The sequence below is a fragment of the Crocodylus siamensis genome, chromosome 9, assembly GCF_052110815.1.
Source record: "Crocodylus siamensis isolate JL-2025a chromosome 9, ASM5211081v1, whole genome shotgun sequence".
Lineage (NCBI taxonomy): Eukaryota > Metazoa > Chordata > Crocodylia > Crocodylidae > Crocodylus > Crocodylus siamensis.
In genome coordinates, this window is record NC_143403.1 from 64,027,552 (window position 1) to 64,053,132 (window position 25,581).

The 25,581-nt window shown below is 39.8% G+C and overlaps 1 protein-coding gene across 10 annotated transcripts in view; it reads right to left on the reverse strand.

The window, feature by feature from the left end:
• SFSWAP (splicing factor SWAP) overlaps window positions 1–25,581 on the reverse strand; it is a 97,980-nt gene that overhangs the window by 32,927 nt on the left and 39,472 nt on the right. For all 10 annotated transcript variants that reach the window (XM_090061968.1, XM_090061966.1, XM_090061971.1 and 7 more), the window contains 3 exons: window positions 23,084–23,261; window positions 13,451–13,684; window positions 3,739–3,929 (listed from right to left, as the gene is read on the reverse strand). In XM_090061968.1, the coding sequence (XP_089918094.1) occupies window positions 3,739–3,929; window positions 13,451–13,684; window positions 23,084–23,261 (603 nt within the window). The remainder of the gene's footprint in view (window positions 1–3,738; window positions 3,930–13,450; window positions 13,685–23,083; window positions 23,262–25,581) is intronic.

Consider the following 25,581-nt stretch of genomic DNA (forward strand, 5'->3'; position numbering starts at 1 on the left):
AAATGTGTTATCTGGTTAAAAGGTAAGATGTGGAACCTAAAAATACCTACAAAAACACAAAACAAAATGAGGGCTCAGTTGCCAATATATTTTTATAAAAAAGACCTTCAGGAAAGAACTGCATGATGGCTGAGAACAAATCAATGCTATAAGCATGTTGTTACATATTTAATGTAAAACAGTTATTTAGACCTATGAAATTCTGTTTATTCTTTGCTGAAGCCTAGAAGAAGCCTTGTAAATTAAATGACTTGCTTTTTGAACCAGCTCAGAAATAATTTCCACTTATTTGTAGGAAATACCGTTTTTGCGGCTTTGGTCAATATAAGAGACCAAACCTAGCATTTTGTATTTCAGAATTTTAGAAGTGTTATAAGAAAGCATTATGTTGAATGGGACCTTAACCTCATTATTGTAACAAGTTTGCTTGTTTGCTTTTTAAGAGGACGTTTGGCCATTTGTTTATCTAACAAAGGCCGACAAAACATGCAAGAAAAATATGAATAAAAAATATCATTTTTGCCTCTTCCAAATACTTTTAGCAATGCAATGAAAAGAAGCAATTCAGTGTTACGAAACAGTGTTTATATGCTCTCTTATGGATCTGTTTTGAATACTCCTGACTAAACAGAAGCATAATAGAAGTAAAACAATCCAAGAGAGTTGACATGATAAAAGTACCTCAGCATGCCTCGATTTTGTTCATGACTGATTGAAAATATAATCCTTTATCATGGAGAAGCTGAGAGGCTGGCTACAGCTCTATCTTCATTACTGTGCAGTACAAGCTTACAATCTGCATTTTTCAATAATGAATCCCCAAAGTATTAATTTCTTGCAAAGATGTTGTTTACCTCTCCCTTATGGCATGCATTTATGCTATTCTGGGCTCCCATGTCAGAAGACATTGTTACCTGAAGGCTTTTTGTGAGGCTCACATTTGCTATGCTAGCAATGCTCTGGAAAACAGGATCAGTTAACTAAGTAGTGTCAGAATGTAGAAGTGAAAGTCAATTAAAAATTAATCCAAGTACAAACTGCTTATGAGAGATGCTTTTTTTGAAAAAAGAATAAAAAGAAAGCTACAGTTAGCCTAGTAAAATGTTATCTTATGATTATTTATGAAATGAGATGTGCAATACATACCTAACTGGCATTTCATGGATTTGGGTGATGGAAGTTTTAAGAGTTTACTACAGGGTGGAGGGAGGAGAAGTGCTATCAGCTACTAAGTGCATAACCTTGCCCTGCAGTAAGTAACAGCTAAATTTTGATAACTCTTTCATTAATGGCTAAGTTATGGTGATTCAGTTTTAACTTACTGCAGGGTAAAAGCCTGCCCATAGGTAGTTGCACAGAGTTGCTTGCATGTAACAAATCCCCACCATCTTTTTGCCTTGTGGTAATTTGTTCTTATGATCATATCCTTTAATTACTAACTAAAGACTGATGCTTACTATTGCTTACAATAATTTCAACTGGTGACAGAATACATATATTTGTCATTAAGGATAGTTATGTTGGTGTAATAAAAAAACAAGATCATTTTTAATTAACAGGATACCAGCCTATTGATTTTTAAGGTTATGGACAAACTGAACACTAGGGAGATTGGTGAGGTTAAACAAAGATTCTTTTAAAATATATGTTAACATTTTTGGTCCAAGATGTATCTTTACACTTAGCTAGTTAAAAAAGCAAATCATATAAAATAAAAAAAAACAAATCATGCAAACCTGCAACAGGCTTTCGCCATAGAGAGACTGTAAAATAGTCATCTGTTATCAGCAGACAGGAATCTAATAATTTTGTATTAGTCATAAGCTAGTTGTTTTATTAACTGCACACAAAAATAAATCCACTGACTCAACAGTCATCTTTAAATCACAATGGGATAATTCCAATAAACTTGCTCACAGCAAAAAGAAAACTCTTAATTTCCTTTTGTAACAATGATTCAGAGAGGGTTAGGACAGGGAGGGAACACTATTCTGAATTCTTTTATGACCTAGAACCAGACATTAAATCATTGCGTATACTCAAGTAGCTTTCAGACTCAGCCTAAGAGAGCAATACAGGGTTAATGCACTCAAGCAGGGATTCTGAAAGCTTTTTGATGCTTTACTAGTATTTGATCCGTTTAAACTCAGACCAACAGGAGTACTTTAGGAGGAGGACAGAAAGGAGAGAAATGGTCTTGCCACTGGCCAGGTGTCAAATTTCCTTGCTGGCATTCCAGATGGACAGAAAGAGGCGTAGGCTGCAACGAGATGCGCTGATCAACATCTGAGCTTTAGAAGATGAGCATTTAATAATGGTACTCCCAATGGACTTGCTGAAATTAAGTACCCAAAATACAGGGCTCTCCAGTCATGAACCAACACCATGTCTTTAAGAGGTTGGATGGATTCTTTATCTATGCATATGTAACTTCCAAAAAAGGCAAGTCATTTCATGCTCAGGCTCCTATGGTTCTCTTAATGTCATGCTTCCAGGATAACTTAGAAACCTTGCTGGATCTCACAGTACCATTTCCAGAGACAGACTGGGCTGCAAACTAGCTGTTTAGCTCCACACAAAACTACCTTGACCTCCTGCACTGGAGTGAAGACTGGAGGAGAAAGGAAAATACCTTTTTCACACAAAACATTCAGTTAAAGGCAACGTGGTCAAAAAGTCACATCATCATTTTATCTCCCACCCACTGTCTCAAAGGAAAATAACCCTTCGTGCTCAAACACTGCTTTTCTTGATTTAAAAAAAAGTGCCTCAGCAGCAGGTCTAGAAATCTGGTTATCCTTCTCAGCAGCACAATGCAGAAAGAAATCTCAGAGTCGTTGTCAACTCCATTCAACATGAATGTGAGTCCTCAATGTGATGAAGTAATTAGCAGAGCCAACCAATTTGTCATGCATTAGTAGGTGCATCACAAACAGGCGCAGGGAGGTGATGCTCCCCCTCTATGTGGCACTGGTCAAGCTGCAGCTAGAGTACTGTGTCCAATTCTGGGCGCTGCAATTCAAGAAGGATGTGGACAACCTTGAGAAGGTCCAGAGGAGGGCTAGTCATATGGTTAGGGGCCTGCAGGGAAGGTCCTATGAGATATGACTGAGGGACCTGGACCTTTTCAGCCTCTCGAAGAGAAGGCTGGGGGGGTGTGGGACAGCAGGGAATAGGAGACGTTCTGTTTACCAGAGCACCCCTTGGAATAATCAGAAACAACGGCCACCAGCTGATAGAGAGCAGATTTAGGTTGGACATCAGAAAGAACTTCTGCATGGTTAGAGTTGCCAGAATCTGGAACGGGCTTCCAAGGGAGGTGCTGCTCTCCCCTACCTTGCGGGTCTTCAAGAAGAGACTGTACAAGCACCTGGCTGGGGTCACCTGACCCCAGCACTTTCCTGCCACTGGCAGGGAGTTGGACTCTATGATCCTTTGAGGTCCCTTCCGACCCTAGCATCTGTGAATTTATGAAACCACATGCAAGCAATACGTGAGCAATCCTGAAACCTGGAGATGCCTCTCCTACACAAAAGTGATAAAGTGACATCCAAGCTAAAAATTAACATCAGCACCCTATTTCCATAAAAAGAGTAACAAGAATTCTACACTAAAATTTCTGATACTGTGGAACAGCTTATGTCTTGTACGTGAACTCCATTAAAATGATAACATAGCGAGACAAGTTTTTTCCTGCAATATTCATCACTCTGGTACAAAGAATTACTCTTTACTCACCTCTACACTATAGGAATTCTCCTCAATTTTCTCCGCTTCTGCTTCTGCCAGGGGGTTCTTCAGGGTCTGCAAGAACAGCGCCGCCTTCCTTTTGCGTTCTGCCTGAAGCTGCTTCTCTTTCGATTCCTTGGAGGCCTGGGCAAGCTTCTCCCTCGCTGCAGCTGCCAGTCTGTCCTCTAGTTTTTGCTTTGCTGAGAAGCACACACAGAAACAAAATACATCAAGTTTACAAAGGTATTTGTGTTAAACTTTTGGTTTGCAAAAGGATGTATGGGTACATAACTACAGAACTCTCGGTAGCGATAGCCTACAGACTGGTGAGAGGTTTCTTGTTCATTTATGTTAAATGGATGAACGCAGATGTAATCACTTCCCCAATTTTAACAGAGGTATCCCAGGGAGGGAAGACCTGCTGTCCTTTTCTCCTTCCCCCAATTCCTGCTCAGACCTACAGGATTACATTTCAGGGAGGAAGAACTGGAGGGAGAAAACTGCTCCTGAGAACGATGTCTTGGATTGGATTTATTTTTTCCCCCATGAATTCAATTCCATTTTCGCTACTTCATTTCCAGTCCTGCAGAAGCCCTAACACCACAGCCACAATCCTGGTTACTCTTTAATTTAGAACTCGATCCTGGAGAATAATTTATCTGCAGCATTACAAGAATGACTACCTTTAAATATCAGCCAGATATACATGCTTGTAAATTAGCTGTACTAATAATGTGAGTTTTGAATTCCACTTCTAACAATATACAAATTCCTCTTGGTAACTATAAATGTACTATAGTTTTCCTCTTGAATGTGTTGTTTCTAATCAAGATTACATTCCTAAACTACAAAAATAAATAACAAAATTTTCATCTCGCATAAATATTGATACAATAATCACTTTTCTGCGTAATATATTTGTCAAATTTAGGCCTCAAGACAAGCTAAATTATTCCAACTCTGTGGAATATTTTGTTAAGTTTCCAATACCAATGAACACACATAAAAAAGCTAATTTCTAATAGTTAAACATCTAAACAAGGTCATTATGCAAAACTGCTTGACCAAAAATACCCGAGCTAAGGCTCTAAACAAATATTCCTTAAACAAAATCTTATTAGCACACAGTATGCTAGAAATCAATGTATGCAAATATTGTTTTCCTTTTGAAATTTCAAAATTAAAGTTCCTAAATATTAATTCAACCTGCACTCCTCTCTCTTCACCGACAACCTAAATGGGATGTATATGCATATTTTCTTCTATAAAAAAATAATACTGATAATTTAGGTATTTCAAATGGAACAATGTTTTCTAAATTTGCACACACGCACATGCTCACAGCTTTTACTTCACCAGTGAGTGAATTCAAAGTATAATGCATACTACACATCTTTGAATGTATAACTGGCATAAGCGATTCAATAGATGTTGCATTTTGGCAATTTCAGCCAATATAGGAAAAGCAAATGGGGTCAAGATGTACGCCTGACATGGAAAAGACTTTATATGTACTTAGCGTTGAAGAGGGTGGATGGAAAAATATTAGTTACTAATTCATAGAATGGTACATAAGCAGTGATTTTCCTCCTGCCCTCTGGGACCTTGCCTATCATCCAGAAGTGGGCAAATAGTATTGCCAACAGTTTTGAAATTCTTTTAGCTGGTTTATCAGGTCTAGCTGACTTAAATAAAGGATGCATCTGAGAACTTTTATCATCTGCATCCCTTCCTTCCCTCTTTCTGTTTCTATTAATTTTGATGGTCACCTGGGTATATGTGAAAACTAAGTAGGCATCAAACAGCTCTGCCTTCTTTGCGTCTTCCTTTAATAGCTCACCTTTGCTAGTGAGTGATGTTCCAGTTAAAATGCCTGCCTTTCCCAGAAACGCTTCTTGATGCCCTTCACGTCCCTTGCCAACTCTTAACTCATTTTCCATCTCTGCTTTCCTGAATCTGTTCCTGTATGTTCATATTATTCCTTTGTATGCTTCCTTAGTGACATGTCCTTCTCTTTGTGGTCTACACCAGTGGTTTTCAACCTGTGGTCCATGAACCCCTGGGGGATCTGCAAACTATATTTAAGGGGGTTGTGAAAAATGACTATGATCAATCAAAAGTATGTGAATACCCTACTTGCAATTCAAAAGTGGTCTGCACCGCCATTCAAAAATCTTTAGGGGTCTGCAAATGAAAAAAGGTTGAAAGCCACTGGTTATATGCATCTCTTTTTCAGAACACTAAAATGCTACTTTTTCAGCAACACTGGCCTCCTGCAGTGCTTTTACAGACACAGCTTAACACTGAACCTTCAATATGATGTCTATTAGATACCACCATATCTTCTTTGTTTGTTCTTCCTTCTGCACCTACCTACTTTCTCTCGAAACAGGCTGAAGTTCTGCCTTTCTGAAATCCAGTATCCTTGTTTTGTTATTCTCATGCATTACTTTCTAAATTGCACAAAGATTTTCAAAAAGGCATAGTCCTTTCCCAGTACAGACTAGGCTGTCCTCCCAGTAAGCGGATGAATTCCTTGGTTCTAAAGGAGCAAGGCTTTAAGGGAAAACAATGAAAGACAACAGGCAGATCTGCTGGCCGTGGCAGAATTCAGAGGTAACTTTAGGTAAAAACTTGAGCTAAGTCTTCAAGGGAAGTTGTCTAGATGGAAAACTTTATGGTGAGATTCACAACAATGACTTGGCTCTCACCTACCTTTCTCACCAAACTGATGGTTAGCAAGGAAGCTAGCAACTGAGATAGGTGGAGCAGCAAATACGTTGGCATGGATGCTGCAAACGCAAGGATGTGGTCTCTCAGTGGACAAATTTCAGCGCTGACAGATGGAAGGCCAAAGATCAACTTTCCAGCCAGAAGGTGGCAGGCTGAGATGGCAGCCAGAGGCACCTTAACTGAGCAGAAAAATAGGTTCCTGTACTTCACTTCTGGCTGGCTATCCAGGATGGCTAATAGATACAACTCTTTCACAAGGACAACACTGCTTAAATCTTAGAAGAGTCTTATGGATAGAGAATGGAGGAGAAACGGGACACAAAGAGGCCTGGTTGAGGTTAGGGAGATTAAGCAAAGGTAAAACAATTTTAAAAATTACCAAAAACATGGGATAAAAATAAAAGCAGCAGAAAGGTACATGTTTTTGAAATGCTGCGTGTTGAACACGATCAAAAGGGACTGTAGAAGCTCCATCTAGGGTCAAATCTAGTTCCATCTAGCAGAGGGGAACTAAGGAGCTGAAAGCACGTACCACCTTTTATGTTGTTGGTGTGCAGCATTAGGAGACCGGGTATACATGTTCTGCATAGGTCTTGCCAAAACAAAATGCTGCAAAAGCTCAAGTACTTGAGGTATATTTGCTCAGCCAGTGGGAATGTGGTTACAGACAAGCACTCCAAAGAGAAGCAGTTGACCCTGAAATTTCTAACTTCAGTAACAAATCTTGAAAGTTTTTTCAATTAGACCAACACCATTATAAACACTGGCAGCATCAAAAGAACCTAGTCTTTTCAACCAGAGCCACTGGCTTAATAACAACAACAACAACAAACGAGTCATCCAAGACCATTCAAGATAAATTCAATATTGGCCAAGATTTGATGGAGCCCTTCAGCAACCTTAGCTACTAGCAATAAATGTTACTCCATTCTTTTAGGACAGGTTTTAAAATTTATGCTTGTTCTACCTGATGGCTGATAGTTTCCAGATAAAAACCTTTTCAAAGAGATTGAAATGGGATGTTTCAAATTAGAAAAGCTTTCCCTTCTCCTCCTTTCCCCACCCCAACAACCCCAGATCCAATTTAGCTGTCCTAAATGCCTTTTCCCAAACACGTATTCGTTTCCCATAAAAACCCTCTGCTGGCCAGAGACCAAGTAAGACATGTCGGATGCAACAGGCATTAACTTGAGTTGGGGAGGGGAGCCAAAAGGTTTCCTAACTGAAATTAAGTTAAACATTTGACTACAGAACTGACACAGTTGCTAAGACCTGCTAAAGTTTACTGAGCAACTGCATAAGAACTCTTACTTACCACCTGCAGAAAAGCCAAGTGTTTCTAGAGGACTGGGGTTTTGATTTAAAAAAGAGTTAAAGCAGATATGCTTCCATTATGAATAATGACTATAGAACCCTGGTCAAACCATTAACTTTTGGTGGAAAAAAAAATCTGCTTCAGTAAAAATGCATTCTGGATAATTATTCATAAACCACATATCACTGAACTAAGGAGACGTGTAATGCAATTTCTATTGCCACTGGACTGTATGAGATTGGACGGCTAAATTTCTCCATTTCATAGTTCAGATTTTATATGAATATTGCTATATCAGCTATTTCAATGTCTCAAAATATAAAAATCACACATTTTGAACTCGGACCAAATTAAATCCGGTGGGTTAAAAAAACCCAACACTTTACTTTCTATCATCTATAAGACCCTATTTAGATACCTTAAAACAGTAATTCATATTCAGGTTTAAAAAGTCTCATTGAAAATCTACTTTCTGATCTGATATTTAACCAGCACAAGGTTTGAAAACATAACCAGTTGCTTCAAATAAAATTTCATTACGAATTACTTAGTGATTTTTCCTGTAAAATTCTTAATCTCAAGAAACTAATAATAGTAGCTGGGGATAGGCATGAAGGATAATCATATTTCTTTAAACTGAGACTGCTCCTCTTTTCAAGAGAGTAACCTCTTAAACTAATTAGTTTAGTAAGATTAGCAAATTGTCCTTTAATTTTATTAAAAAGACGGGAAAAAGAAGAACTTTTAAACACCTGCAGCCACTAAAAAGATAATTCATCCTTTAGCTACTAGATTCAGGAACCTGACACTTAAATATACTCATCTCAAGAGATTTCTCAGAGAAGTGATTCTACTGAAAAAGGTCCCCCCCCCACTGCTGAGTCTAATCTTTCACCTCACTGGCACAGTACGAGAACATGTATACGTCAAGACCAAGGTAATAAATCATATATTATAATTTCATATGTTATTTAAGTTGACCTCAGCCCTCTAACCTACTATTAAATGTAACCACTATTCCTTCTGCTCCCCCTTCTCTTCAAGTTCCATTTCTTGTGTTTCTCATTTATGTTATAAATTCGGTGGAGCCAGAACTGTAATTTTTTACTTCACTAGAGCATTATGTAAAACCATAGTGTATTTCAGGCTAGAGATAACACATCACTAAGACACTATTTTTGCTCCATTTTGTTTTTTAACTTACTGTGGAAATCATCAATTATTTCAGGAAATTGCACCAAACAATTATTTGTATTTTCTCGCATACCACATGCCCCCAGTTCAGACACGTGAATTACTTGGGGAAGGCAGAATGAGGAAAAACTCATTTTTTGTCATGGTTGAGTTCCGATGACAGAGGCGGAAGACACCTGTGCAGCATCAGCAAAAGCTGAGGTTCAAGTTTCCTCATGGCCGCTGCCAAATTGGCAGCAGCTTTTGGCACAGCAACCATTGCAGCTGCCATCCACAATTCCACTGCTCCATTCTGGTACAGAAAAGCAGCTTCCCTGCTTAATTTAAACAACCAATTTTGATGGACTAATTTTTAGAAAAAGGTGTGCATGATTGGCAAGTAAGTGCATCACTCACTCTTTATGGGCAATTTATTTGATTTTATGCTCCTTACCTCCATATTAATATAGAGGTTGGAAGTAAATAAATGAACTCTCACATGAAAACAAACAAATACGCACATTAAAGTTGGGTTGGATGCAAATCCGGTGAAAATGATCACTCATGTCAGAAAATCATCAGCATTTAAGTCTGTATTTATAGTGACAATATCATAAATAATACCAACTTAACAAGGGCATCACCACAAACATTCTTAACTTTTTCTACAACATTCTTAACTTTTTCTACCTTAATTCTAAATCTTAATTCCTATTTATGATTAGTTTGCGTTAAGATTTGGTGGGTTTCAAAATAAATAAATGCTGGAGCCTTCCATTATTTCCAAAGTTGCAGTAATGTTTTCAAATCATTGTCACAACAGGCTTTTGCTTAAACTTTGGACAATGCACACAAATTGACCAAATTCAAATAAGCTTGGTGAGGATTATCTAAAGGCTTTCTGAATTTTTTTTATGAGTGTATTTCAGGCTAGAGATAAGGTATTAGTGAGACTCATTTCCTTTTTTGCACAGAATAATGAAAGTAGACCTTTGCTCTAGTGGAAGGATTAAACTAGAAACTGCTTACAGTGTAGTCTAGCAAAGGGAATGTGCCCCCCCCCACCTCTTATGCTGCAAATAAATAAATAAATAAAAATATAAAAAAGCAACAAATTGCTCCTTTCCTACTTGGACTGTCTGGCCTTTTCTACAGCGCACTGATGCAGCGGTGTAGCGATTCAGCCGATACGTGGATTGGTAAGTAAACAAACAAGCTGTTTTTCATAGTGACAGCTATGAAGATGAAAGCAATATCGCATTCCACACTGAAACCACAAAGCAGTTCTGAGTCCAAGTCGATGGCACTGCACACCTAAGAGCAGCTTTGTCGAAGTTAATGTGTGCAACTGAGTGCTGTCACTAACCCAGTGTTCAACACTTTGAAATCATGATGCAAGGCATCAATCTCTCCCTCAAAAGGACTGAGCATAAACCGCAAAAAGGGTATAAATGACTTTTCTTAACAAGGGGACAAATTCCACCTGCAAGTGCCCAACGCACTGACTTTTACAAACACGTATCTGAAAGTAAATGTCAGACCAAGGTCTTAACTGTTAATATTTTCAAATGCAAAGGTGTCTATTTTTATGTGCGTCTCCAATAAATGAACTGGGTGGGTCTGAAGTCCCTATTTTTGCCTAAGAAATGACATCTGGATAGCTCAGTTATGACAATCCAGCGTCACGTTTTATTACCCAAGTAGGAACTCTCCCTTAGTGAAACCTCAAATGTATACAAATTTAAGCAGAGATAACTTTTAATGTTTATGCATTAACTTGACCTGATATAAATTCCTCAGAACTTTTCCCAAAGAAATACATAACTTTGAAGAACACTGCTGGGTCCTATAAATCTAGCTTACTCAACCAAAGTCAAATTTAAGACCTCATTTTTGGGAAAAAGTTTAGCACTTTTCATGTGGGCTGGGTATAGAAAGGAGGGAGGAATTAAATAGTGTCAATGCAATACAGCAAGTTAAAAATAATTTCTGCATTGCTTTCTACTCAATTTAAAGTAGGAAGAAAAAAAAACTTGAAAATATGGTCATATTGTTACTTAAGGACTTTGGAGAAAGCCCTGCCATATACACATGTCCATACAGTACTAGCAAGTGACTTTTGAAATTCGCTTCACATTTGAAAGGCTCGAGTGTAAAAGCTTCTATCTATACCTCAAAACAAGTATGGATTACATTTAAAGAAGATAACACTAATCAAGATAACTCAACTTGCCTTTATATATTCAAGGGTAAGTGACAATCCAGAATTGAAGTAGTAATTAAAACTGCATTTGTTAATTATGAGATTACAAAATAAAAAATACTCAATATTTACTGCAGAAACTAAGTTGCTTAATCGATATCCGGTAACAGATTTTTTAAAACTTTTTACTAGGTTGTAAATCCATTTTGAAGTCCTAAAATACACTGCTTCCGTGACCTTTTCCTCAGATCAAAACCTAATTATACTTTGTGGGAAGAAGAAAGCCAATAAGCAAAATTCAATCCTATATGTGGAAAAAAAGCCTTCAAATCCATGAAAAGGAACTATGTTTCAATATATGTATATAAAAATTGATGGTTAGTTTCCAATTAAAATAAAAAGCACCCCAAATAAAGATAGATTAGACTACTTTAGATTACCACATAGTTTCAAAAGATGCAAGACACACTGAAATAGGATGATTAAACAGAATCAAATGCTATATGTACAACAGGAAATTAGAATATTAAATATATTTTAAACATCCTGAACCACAACTCGTAACAGGACTATTCATTTAAATGCAATAGGCTTGTACCAGAAGCTATAGAGACTGAGCTAACTGCAATCAAATTCTAGGGCATCTCTTACAGTGTGTCCTGGTTCAAGGTAGATTTTTCTGAAATACTGTCTCTGTTACATTTTTATAATGGAAGCTGCAGAATAAAGAACACCTGTCCTAGTCTAAGTGCTCAACATCCATAAAAAAAAAAAAGAAAAACCCTTCTCACCCCTAGATTTCTTTCTATTCTGTGTATAAATGCAGGTTCTCTGCAGCTTACCCAAAAACGTTCATGTATTGCTACAAGCATTATCTGAAATTAACTACATGATTAAAGAAAGAAACTAAAGTGGTTTCATTTGCTTGTGTCATTAACAGCACCTTGTTGAGTCATTTTGTTTCCAGTTTTCTGCACTGCACGTGCACAGAGATTGAGTATTTTCTTTTGAAGGCTGTATGGTTCTTCTGTGATAAACAAAACATTTATATCATTTTTTTAAAAAAATGTGTTCCACGTTCATATTTACTGGTTACTATATCAACCATGTAGTATTTGGGACACTTATGCATCACTGCAGTAGTCTCCTTGTATCTGATTAATCTGAAAGGATAGGCTATTTAGTCATACTTGAAAAATATTTCATAGATTTCATAGACATTAGGGCTGGCAGGGACCTCGGGAGATCATCGAGTCCAGCCCCCTGCCCAAAGGGCAGGAAGTCAGCTGGGGTCATAGGATCCCAGCAAGATAAGCATCCAATAAGCAGGCAGCAATATTCATTTACAAGATAAAAAATGGTGACCGTGAATATTGCACATGTATGGAAAAGCAACATTAAAGCAAAGATTTGGACATAAATTATATCAGGAACAGCCAAATCTGCAGCGGAGCATGGGCAGCCTCTGTGTGTGGCTGGTGGCAGATGGGGGAGGGGATAGGCAGCACAGGTAGATAGGGGACTGAGCAGAAAGCAGAGCAGCAGATCAGACAGGGGAAGCAGATTGGAGCGGCGCTAGGAGAGGATGTGGGGCTTATTTGTGGCACATCTGGAGACTGAAGTTCATCAACTTTTTCACTAGCAAATGCTACTGACATCTTCACACTCATGAAGTTAAACTCCATTGTGAAATGTACGTCAAGGTGCGCAATCCCTTTAAATGATCACTTCATTCAAATCCTCACCCTCCCACACTCTCAATCTCTAAATAGAGCAACATGTGGAAAAAGCAACAGCCTTTTCACAAAAACATTACTGTTAACAGTGCACCAACATTACATGCTGCCTGCAAGAGATACGAGGATGCTGTGCGACTGGAAGACAGTTAAAGCACGTTTGTTCTGTACAGAAATCCTAGTAAGAGACTCATCTGTTTTTTGCCCATCAACAGAGCCAGAAAACTACAAGGTGCACATTTTACTCAGGGGTTCTAATCAGAAAAAATAAAAGGATGATGGCACATTAAGGAATTCTGCTGCAGCATATTGGGTTGTTGCTGGTAGGGCTACTGGCTTGATTGATTTTAACCTAAGTTGCCAATAGCAACCTGTGGGAACTTCGCTTATGTGAGTGAATTGGCAGGGAATTGAAGAAAACTGTAATTCAGGACATTTAATAAAAAGGTATAGTTAAGATGCAAAACCAGCCAAACACAGATCTCTTTTTTTCGTAACAGTTTTGCTCCCCCAAGAATTCAGAGTACTTTAGGCAACACGTTTCAAGGAGGTTAAGTGTACCTTGTTTTGCTTCCAACTCTTCTGGGGTAAGTTGAGGTTTTTTCTCTTCAACAGCAGGGCAAGGAGTGGCAAGTGTTGGGTTATTGCTTGAAACAGTATTCGCATTCTCTTGGCCTTCCTTGCCCTCTTCCTCCTCCTCATCACTGTCGTCATCTAATTTCACACGGTTCTTCTCCAAGGGAAGGAGGTCATTCTCTTTGGCCTTGATTGCAAAGCTTATTGGAGCAAATGATGCTGTGGAATAAAGGATTAACACTTTTATGCACCATTAAGACAACTGCAGAAAAGGAACCCAAGTTTTTCTGCTTTATCCATTATTCTCCCAGATTAAATGCTGAAAAAATGAACCACATGAATGGCTCATCCATACAATACTCCTTGCAAACATAATGCCCTCTTACTAGTGCATACTACTTTGTGGGAAGAGAAAATGACTGAAACTGAACACTTATTTCCTTACATAATTTTTCTTTCAGTGGAAATTTGTTTTTTTTTAATCACAAGAATGTCCAGCTTAGTCTTTTCAAATATATCCTAACTACTACTTTAACAGTTACTTTATGCCTTCTCAGAGATCCATTCACAGTTTTCAGTATTCATCCCAGTGTTAAGAAGAACTAAAGGTTTAATATTCTATACAAAATAATAACACAATTCAAATGTCCCTCTGAAATTGAGTACTCAAGACTTAGAGAATTTGATGTTTTCTCCTTTTATAAACTTCTGTTTGACTGAACCAAAGTCAAATCTCATTTACATGTTGTGTGCTAGGGCTGAAACCTCCCCCCCAGTATTCATGTAACGTGCTACCTAGAACAGCAGAAACATCTAGATTGTACTTTTATGCTGTGCATTTCAACTGCATCACCTTAGCTGTGAGGCGTAAAAAATACGTTAGTCCTCCTTTTGCTTCAGACTGCTTGACATCTTAAAAAATGAAGCAAGCAAGTAGCCACCAGGTTTCAATGTCAATAAAATAGTTTGTAGAAGACATAAGCTACATTTTACCACTGCTAATTAATCTACCTTAAAGTTCAATGGAAAGAGTCAGTGATTTAGCATTTATCTGCCAACTGCTGGGCTACCTTTTCTGACCTGGTGCAGATTTTGATAAGCACACAGTTACCCAGTGGATCAACATAAAAACAGGTTTTTAACTCTTGCAATTTCCAAACTAAATGGAGGAAAAAAGCAAACTAAAAATAACAAGAAATTTTCAGGTGCTCGGGTCTGCTATCACAGCAGGTGTGGGGTTTCTACTAATCTAATAAATAAAATGTATTAGATAAAAAATAAATAAATTTTTTTTACAAAATAAAATGATAGAAGTTTAAAATGCTCCCTGTCACGTGCAAGAATTTCACTCCAGAATTAATCAGTGTGCTGGTACTGGTACTTATTTAAATGACTTTGACACCCACTTGCCAGATTCAGACAACATCAACATCCGATTTTAAAGAAGCCCCTGACTTAAAAAATGCAATTTGACCTTTCTGTGATTTGACCTCCTAAGTCCTTCAGGGGAGGATGCACTGTGTGATAGTTTATCTTGTGGGCCTTTTGGCAAGGCCTTAGATCAGGGGTTTTCAACCTTTTCTCATTTACGGAGCCTTAAAAAATGTCAAATGGAGGGGCAGACCCCTTTGGAAATCTCGAACGGAGGTGTGGATCACTCTGAATTGTAAGTGTAGGTATTCACATACTTCTGATTGATCACAGTCATCTTTCGTGGACCCCTTAGACATAGTTTGCAGACCCCCCGAGGGGTCTGTGGACCACTGGTTGAAAGCCACTGCCTTAGACAGAACTCATCTTCCTCTGAAGGACTAAAAAATTCAAATCACAGAAAGGTCAATCTGTATATAATTTTCAAGCAGTAAAAGTTATGACTTAAGGTTCTTAACAAAACCCATATTGTAACATTTTTAATTCAAATGCTTAGCTGCATCACTTCAGCATTCAACATTTTTGTAAGAAATGTCCAACAGGCGTCATTCAGGAAAAAATGAACACCAAAAAAGCAGCTTCCAGATGAGACTGGAATACACCTTAAAAAGCCACAGAAACAACCCCCCCCCCCCGCAAGAGTGGGAGCTGCAAAGGTGCAGCAGAACAAAAATGTCCTTATACAGCACTTAACGTTAGTCACTTCCAATCCTCTGTACTCTTTTCACCAGGTTGCTACATTAAGCATGCACACACAACCTCTGCTAGCTCACTGTGCAGCAAGTCATTAACCTGATTGAATCAAAATGCATTTTAAGTGAAGGCTCAAAGACACCTCTTCTTTCACGAGGGCTCTTTCATGTTTAAAGTTTCTGCTTTTTACTCTTAGTTTATTCCTGTGTTTTCCTCCCTCTCCTCCACTAATTCAGTACTAGCTGAGATGTTTCATCCCTCAGCCCCCCTTGCTCGAGCTTACAAAATGCTTTCATTTGAGCACAGATCAGAATTGGAACATTCTAGCTCAAGCATGAAAATTTCATAAAGTTACGAGCAGCAGAACACAAATGGAAACAATTACATAGCTTAGCTACCATATTTCTTTTGCATTCAACATACTCCCATACAAAACATGCAACTTATGTCTGAAAGGCAGAATGTAAAAAAAAGTTAGGAACAGAGCGTGCAGAAAGTATGGCATCCCAGAACACAGTCTGGGTAAGGCAGTAGGCAGCAAGATCCTCCTGGTGTTACACCAGAGATGCCACACTTCCCGGACACAATGTTCTTAGGAGCACTTACTCTAGATCCACAAGGTTAGGACCCAAGACCCTTGCAAGGGCAATAGCAAGACTGTCTGTTCTTTTCTTTCAGTACTTCTTCATAGAAGTTCCTGTAAATAAAGTCTCATCCAGATGCTACCGAGAGCTCACTTGCTGCTTCAAGCATACTGCTCAACCAATGCATCTCAAGCAAAACTAAGGAAGTTATTCTCCTGCTCTACTTGGCATTGGTGAGGCTGAAGCTGAAGCACCGCATCCACTTCTGGGTGCCACACTTCAAGGATGTGGAGGAGCTTGAGAGAGCCCAGAGAAGAGCCACTCGTACGATTAGCGGCCTGAAGAGCAAGCCATATGAGGACAGGCTGACAGATATGGGACTGTTCAGCCAAGAAAAGAGAAGACTTTGGGGGATTTGGTGGCAGCTTCCAAAATATCAGGGGAGAGCATCAGAGGCTAGGCGAACAACTATTCACCGAAGTGCCCCAGGGGAAAACCAGGAGCAAGTCAAACTCCTAGAAGGTTTCAGACTGGATACAAAGAAAAACTTCTTTCAAGGTTTGTGTGACCAGACTCAGGACTAGACTCCCAGTGGGGCTGGTGCAGGCACCTACCCTGGAGATCTTCAAAAGGAGACTGGCCGCACACCGTGCTGGGGTAAGCTGACCCCAGCAGTCTTTCCTGCACAGAGCAGGGGGGGCTGGACCCGATGATCTCACGAGGTCCCTTCCAGCCCTACACATCTGTGAATAGCTACAGCTTTGAGAGGATTAACATGAGACTCCACCCCTTCAGCCTGCTGAGCCATCTTGGTAGCTCAATGCCATGCACAATGTTTCCAGGCTAGCTTCTTTTCCAGCATAGAAGAAAAATTCCCCACTTAAGACATATCCCAATTTTGGAGACCAAAACTGTTGTGGAAAAGGTGTGTATTGTATGCGAGAAGATATGCTTTGGCGACACAGCCATTAATTCTGTAATTAGATGTATATTTATGTGCTTGTTCCTGCTTTGTTTCCATGATTTTGTTTTTAATCCCAAACTCCCAAGTTTGTTTTTAAGAATGCACATTAAGTGTAGTTCACAGTTTCCTCTCCACAGTGAATTTCTCTCTTATGGAAATTCCTTTTCCCCCCCCAAATGCTTTCTATCCTTTTATAGAGGCCGTCTCCTGACAAGAGTTTCTTCCCCCTAAACCTGATAGTTTGCTCAGTAGGAGGATCTGTCTGGCTCATATGTGAGACTTATCTTTTTTAATCTCAATGAACATGAATTACTGGGTGGAATTAATTACATTCAATATAGTTGAATTAAATGCAAGGCTATGTACTTTCCCCTACATACAAGGTTTCTTAACTTGCCTTCCACTAGCAAGAGCCTTGCTGGTCAGCTCTAAAGTTTCAAAGAAAACCTTGTGTCTCACAGAAAAGGATATCTGAACGCAAGGGACAGATAAAAAGGCATGTTTCATTTAAGTCAACTCCACTTTTATTAACAGGCTTTTCTAAAACAACAATAAGCATGGCCGGCAGATAACTGCATGTCTACCTGCAGTAATCATTCATCCACAAAGTTTCCAGCTGTGAAAAGTTCTGAAATGCATAGCTTCTGGAAGAATAGAGACGTTTGTATCTTATAATTGTTTCTGTCTACAAAAATACCATTTCCGAGCGGAGGGAGCAGCGGCAGTTCTAATCACCCATCTCAAGCAGCAGCAAGCAACTATAATTCAGGTGCTCTAGAAGGCAAGCTATTGCCATCTTTTTACTTTCAAAACTGTCTTTTATATGCATACCCTAACAAATTGCTCATTTCAAAACCTGAACTGCAACTTTTAAAACGTATACACCAAAGTGTACAGGAAACAGGCTTAGAAACAGATACGGTTCCTAGAATTGTAAATTAGACACATTAGAACAATGGTTATCTCCAACCTTTTCATATTACCGACTAAACCTTGACATTTAATTTTGGTCTGAGAAAGGATTGGGGAGAAAAAAAAAATCATTACTGATTCCAAGCCTACCCTACAGCTAATTCAGGCTGCCAAAAAAAGAGTAGGTTTTTGGTTTTTTTTTACCTCATTTGTGAGTAAAAAATAAAAAGTAAGTAATGTGAATAAGGTGGACTTAACTTCAGTTACATGCCATCATTTTGGATACAAATTATTTAAAATGCCTGGGAGTAGACCTCATTATTCATTACTGTCTCATCTTTCATTTCCTCAAGAACCACTCTTACCTTCCTGGATCAAATCACCATTTGGAAAGCAAAGCAAGGAAAGACTCAAGTCTGACATGATCTCATAGCTACTGTACAGACACCAAACCAGCACCCAAAGGAGGAAAATCAGAAGCAGCACTGAGCTGAAAGGTGCTTGTTTATTTCTCTAGAGAGAGTTTAAAAAAACAATCCTTGTCAAGGCACCAAAGAGAAAATTAGTTATAGCTGGGTTCAGGACATTAAACACTATTTCCTGTAGACTACCAGAGACTTTAATGGATTAGCATTTGAGAACGGCACTTTGAGATCTGACTCTGGAAGACGAGATGCAGTTGCTGAAGACAGAACAAAAATGAAGGTATAGCAGAAACTGGGTTCCTGGTCTAAGGGATGGGTGATTCCAGCCACTGACGGAGGAAAGTTATATTACTACGCCTGGAAGAATTGCCACCTTCAACCTTGGTATGGAAACAACAACTGTTCCGTGTTGTATGCAGTTCTGGAATACTGATCTAATGCCAGTCCATTGGTGACTGATGGTTCTTGCTGAAGTGGTTTGTTAATGTCTTTTATTACCCTTAAAAAAAGGGCCACATAGCTGAAAAAGACTGGCTTACGATCTACTCTTGGATTGAAAAAAGAAAAAAAAAAAAAAAAGGACAAGCGTTTGGCTGTTCTGTTTGTCCATTTATTTGGCATGAACCACTTGGACACTTGATCTAGACAAGACTGTAACTAACCAATACATCTGAAATAGTTTATGTATCAAATGATCTAGGACTTGTGCCAATTAGACACTAGTTTGCTTTAATCTGCAATTGTTTAGACCTATGCTCATGTTTTACTACCCTCCTAGTGAGAAAATTCTTACTAATATCTAACCTAAACTTCCCTTGCTGCAACTTGAGCCCCTTGCTCCTTGTTCTGTCATCTGCCACCACTGGGAACAGTCCAGCTCTATCCTCTTTTTGAACCCCTTTCAGGTAGCTGAAAGCTGCTATTAAATCCCACCTCAGTCCTCTCTTTTCTAGACTAAATAAGCCCAGTTCCCTCAGTCTTTCTTCATAAACCATGTCCCCCAGCCCCCGAACCATTTTTGTTGCCCTCCACTGGACTCTCTCCAAATTGTCCACATGCTTTCTGTACCAGAGGGCCCCCAACTGGACACAGTACTCCAGATGTGGCCTCGCCAGTGCCAAATAGAGGGGAAGAAACTCTTCCGTCGACCTGCTGGCAATGCTCCTACCAATTCAGGCCAGTATGCCAGTCACCTTCTTTGCAAAAAGAGCACACTGTTGACTCGTATTCAATTTATTGTCCACCATAATGACTAGTTCCTGTTGTGCAGAGATGCTGCTTAGCCAGTCAGTCCTCAGCCTGTACCAGTGCCTGGCATTGTCCCATGCTGAGTGCAGGACTTTGCATTTGTACTTACTGAATGTCATTAGATTTCTTTTTCTCCAATCCTCCAATCTACCCAAGTCTCTCTGAATACTAGTCCTACCCTTCAGAATATCTATTACTCCCCCCAGTTTGGTGTCTCGTGCAAACTTGCTGAGGGCACACTCCATGCCATCTTCTAGGTGGATGATGAAGAAATTGAACAAAACTGGCCTCAGGCACTCTACTTGATACTGGCTACCAACTAGACAGAGCCACTGATTACTACCCTCTGAGCCCAATGATCCAGCCAGTTTTCTATCCACCTTACAATCTATCTTGGGCTTGGACGATCCTCCAAGCCCAAACGGAAGCAATCCCAACAAGGATCAAAGAGGGCAGGAGGGCGCAAAAGCCCCCATGGCTCACCAAAAGCATCTAGGAATGTCTCCTAGCTAAAAGGGAGGCATGCACCCAATGGCAGGGAGGGGCCATCCCCAGGGAGGACTATACTGTGGTTGCTCAGGGATGCAGGGGGGCAGGAAGGCCGAGGCGGAGATGGAACTTGGACTAGTTGCCCGGATCAAGGACAAGAAGTCCTTTTTTAAATACATAGGGGGCAAAAAGAAGGTACTGGGTAATGTGGGGCCCCTGCAAGACATGCTAGGAAATTTGGTTGTCACACCACATGACAAAGCTACCCTATTTAACAACTTCTTTGCCTCCATTTTCCTGAGCAGGGACTGGAACAGCCACTCCCCCTCTGGGCCCCCCTTGAACCCCAGGGGAGGCACACCTAGGCCAATGGTTAGTGAGGATCTAGTCAGGGAACTTCTGGAGGGACTGGATGTATTCAAATCAGCTGGTCCAGACAATCTCCACCCCAGAGTACTGAGGGAATTAGCTGAGGTCATTGTGGGACCCCTGGCACGGCTTTACGAGCACTCGTGGTGCTCTGGTGTGGTGCCAGAGGACTGGAAGAGGGCCAATGCGGTTCCCATCTTCAAAAAGCGGAGGAAGGAAGACCCAGGAAACTATAGGCCAGTTAGTCTTACCTCAATCCTGGGCAAGCTTTTTGAGAGAATTATTGTGGCACATATCCACGAGGGGCCAGCAGGGGAGATTATGCTTAGGGGCAACCAACACGGGTTCATTAGTGGCAGGTCCTGTCAGACCAACCTGGAGGCCTTCTACAACCAGGTCACCAAATCCTTAGACGCAGGGGTAGCAGTGGACATCGTCTTCCTGGACTTTCGGAAGGCCTTCGACACTGTCTCTCACCCTGTTCTTAATAAGAAACTGGGGGACTGTGGTGTCGACACCTGCACAGTCAGATGGGTCGCCAACTGGCTGGAGGGCCACACCCAGAGAGTGGTGGTGGACGGGTCATTTTCGACCTGGAGGGATATGGGCAGTGGGGTTCCCCAGGGCTCGGTCCTCGGGCCCGCACTGTTCAACATCTTCATCAGTGACTTGGACGAGGGGGTAAAAAGCACCCTGTTCAAATTTGCCGATGACACTAAGATGCAAGGGGATGTGGGCATGTTAGAAGGAAGGAATAGGCTACAATTGGACCTAGACAGGTTACAGGGGTGGGCGGACAAGAATAGGATGGGATTCAACACTGACAAGTGCAAGGTGCATGTGGGGAGGAAGAACCAGCACCATCCCTACAGGCTGGGGAACTCCCTTCTCGTCAGTGCAGAGGCAGAAAAGGATCTTGGAGTCATCATTGATGCCAAGATGAACGTGGGCCGGCAGTGTGGGGATGCAGTCAGGAAGGCCAACCGCACCTTGTCATGCATCCACAGATTCACCTCCTTGGACCTGCTCGAGATGCTCCTCCCTCTCTATGCGGCACTGGTCAGGCCGCAGCTGGAGTACTGCGTCCAGTTCTGGGCACCGCACTTCAGGAGGGATGTGGACAACATGGAGAGGGTCCAAAGGAGGCCACTCGCATGGTCAGGGGGCAGCAGGGCAGGCCCTATGAGGAGAGGCTACGGGACCTGAACCTGTTCAGCCTCCACAGGAGGAGGAGGGGGGGGGATCTAGTGGCCTGTTACAAACTAGTCAGAGGGGACCAGCAGGCACTGGGGGAGTCCCTGTTCCCCTGAGCACTTACCAGGAATGACTAGAAATAACGGTCACAAGCTGGCAGAGGGTAGATTCAGACTAGATATCAGGAGGCGTTACTTCATGGTCAGGGTGGCTAGGATCTGGAACCAACTTCCAAGCAAATTGGTGCTGGCTCCTACCCTGGGGGTGTTTAAGAGGAGGCTGGATGAACACCTTGCTGGGGTCGTTTGGCCCCAGTACTCTTTCCTGCCATGGCAGGGGGTCGGACTTGATGATCTGCTCAGGTCCCTTCTGACCCTACTAACTATGAAACTATCCATGTAGCCTTTTTAATGGAAATAAATTACCATCAAACTCAGTACAGCTGAACTCTGATATGGCCTCAAGTATATTTCACTACTGTCCTCAAATTACTATAACTTATCTAAAATTAAAGCAGATCTTTCCCTCAGCAAGGCTCTGCCTTTTAATAAATGGAAATATAGCAATAGTTGAATACTGGGTCTTATCATACCTTCAGTATCTCCTGTTTCAACAAGAACACAGCACTTTCTAAAAGTACTCATCTGACATAGTTAGAATGGACCTTATAAGACTATAGCTCTTTTTTGTCCAGGGATTACAATCAGTTAAGAAAACTGGAGAGAGAAGAAAGAAAAAAACAAACCAAACCAAACAAGCAAACAAATCCCCGCCCCCCAAACCCCACCACAACACATGCACGACAAATCTGAGATTTTCTGCTTCTTTAACTACCAGATCACAGAAATAAATCAAGGAGAGAGATGGACAAGAATTGAAGAAGAATTGAAGAATTTAATTTGGTTTAAAAAACAAAAGATGCCCACAGATATGGCAAGAAAGATTTATTTGAAAGTTTATTCTATATTTGCAACTTGGCAACATCTAAAAAGTTAAACTTGTGTGCACTCACTAATAGGTAAAGTTACAAAAAAGTCACTGCGTTTTACACATTAGTTTTCAATGGTAAGCAATTCTGAAATTAAAATGTTGATATTGAAGTTACTACCCTCCTTTGGTTTCCATCTCACTTCTGACATGCCAGAGTAAGAAATGAATTAAATTATTCAGTTCCGTACGTTTTGATGTTTCTGACTGCGTATACATTTTATTTTAATGTATTCTAAGTCTTTTCCTGGCTAATTGTGGATTTGTTTCAAGTACGTGCCTACCAAGAACATTTCAGCTTTCAATAGCGATACCGACCTACCTTTCACCAGTTTGCCATCACTGATAATTTTAGTGGCAGGTATGTCTTTTTTAATTGCTGAAGCTCCAGTAGCACCAAGCTCAGATGAATCTTCAGAGGTCTGATCCTCTGGAAGCTGAGATTCACTTGGTGCATCACCAGAAGAATCTGCTGGAACATCTTCTGATGGAGCCACTCCCTTTAAAAAAAAAAAGATTAGGAATATTAATTACTTCAGTTATTTTCTGAAAATAAAAAAAATGAATATATACAAGCTTTAAGGAAACAACTTAATTGAAACATGTCTACACAAAAAAATTTGGCTTTGATGAAGCCCTGCATTTCAGCCATGTGAAAATAGTCAAATGTATTCCATCCAGCTCTATTACATGTAACCAAATTAGAGATTTCCCACGTCATACAATAATATAACAGAGGTTTTGGGGAAGTCAATTCCTACCACATTCCATTTATTTCCATCCATGCAAACTAAATTTACCTACAGTCATTAAACTATGAGATTGGAAGGTTCCTCTTCTAAAGTAAAACAAAATTAAAAAAAAAAAAACAACACAAAACCCTCATGTTTCATTCAAGTAAGTGTTTAACATCATCTTCAACTCTTAGAAATACTGAACATTTGACAGCACCAAAAAATAGAAGTGTTTTCCCATCTTTATGACAAGAACATATAGCGTTCTTTTAAAGGTAAAACAACTAAAGATGAAACAAAAGTCGTCTGAATTTACGTTTACATTTCAACAATAAAAGATTTGCAAATTCACTTGCCCCTTTATCTGCTAGAGTTAATGACATTAAAATAGAAGTTGGCTTATGGTAAGAAGTTCCATGTAGGTATCAGCTTCAGGTGATGTAGGAGTGAAGAAAGCCAGAGAGAAAGGAGGCTTAAGATTATTTGCTGAGAATGTATTCTTGCAAAATACAACAGAACAGAACAGAGTGAATGGGTTAGACAGAATTTGTGATAAAAGTGAGTTGGTTATGACAATGTCTCAGTGCACCCCAGATATTTGTGGCCTTTTGGAGACTTGAGTGTAAAGGTCATTTTGAATGTTAAAGCTAACAGGGCCTTGTGGCTGGGGAGGACGATTTTGAAGGCCTGCCTCCTTTCAGCAAACAGGAACGTCTGAAAAATTTCTTTCATCTAACTACAAATGTTTCCCTTTCAGTAGGAGAAGTTTAAGTGTGTGCACCTTAGATGGCAACTCAAAGACTCAGTTTGCCATCACTGTTTTATCACGGGTGGCATAAGTTCATACATGTAAAAAGTTAAGCAGATGTGAGAACATTTGCAGGACTAGAGATTAAGTATTCCTGACACTTGATGGGAGGCCTTCTGGTTTTTCACTATCCACTACCTTTATCTCTAATTCTGACCACATCTGGAAAGATGACTGGTTGCTGGACTGAAACAGGTATATGAGGCCTGTATTCTTTCTTAGATTGTTTTTATGCTTTTGCTTTTTTTCAAAGCTGCCACTGTTCACCTCACTGGCAAATACTTTGGTGAACCCCTTAGAGGCTAAAAGCTCTTCTGATTTCCAGTATACTCGTGATGGCCAAAGGCATACATACATCATGCTGAGACCAACAATTATTACATGCCAAGCTGATGGATTGAAGAGGAGAGTGGCTAAAAGCCTGACATGGGATGATTTCTGCGTCCCATACTAGCCACAACCTTGCTTCTTCCTACTCTATAACTTTATAAAGTCAAACATAGAAACTAATGGAAGTTAACAAGTTAAATTAGAATGTACTTGTTATTTTACTTTGTAAAAAGAAAACCTTGGAATAAATCTTTCATTCCAACATTAATCCTACAAGAGCAAGAGAACTGAAGAAACAAATGCAGTACTATATACAGTGTGTAATACCAGTTCGATGAAAAGTTTAATTTCAATAAACTGGAATCAGAATATGTGGTAGAAGTGATCTCTTTTATTAGACCAACCAGATTTTTCCAAAAAGAAAAATTCTTTAATTGCAAGCTTTAATTACAAGCACCCTTCTTTAGGTATAGGACAAAAGACTGTAAAAGTGACATTTTCCAATATGAAGAGTTGGATCAGAAAGTTGTCAGCTGGCTCTCTTGTTAAAGCACCTTAAGTGTATCTGTTATCTAAGACTCAACACCCACACAAAATATGCAGGCTCTTTTCTTCAGAGGCTATACTTTTGAAAAACATAAATGTCAATTTTATTACAAAATAATTTACTTTTGCTCACATCTTGTTTAAGGTCTAAGAGTTTAACAATCTCCTGTTGTCTAACTACAAAAAGAATGAGAAACCACATCAACTTTTTTTATCCTTGTTTCATAAGCCTCTCCAATGATACCAGCAGGTGTGGAGAGAAGTGGGGGGTGGGGGTGAGGGGGGGCGGGACCAAGAAAATGATAGATCATCTCAAATGTTGTCTGTTTCATGTTATTTAACTTGCTAGAATAGCAGCTAAGGGCTTTACCATGCCTGTATCTTCTAAATATCACTTTCAAA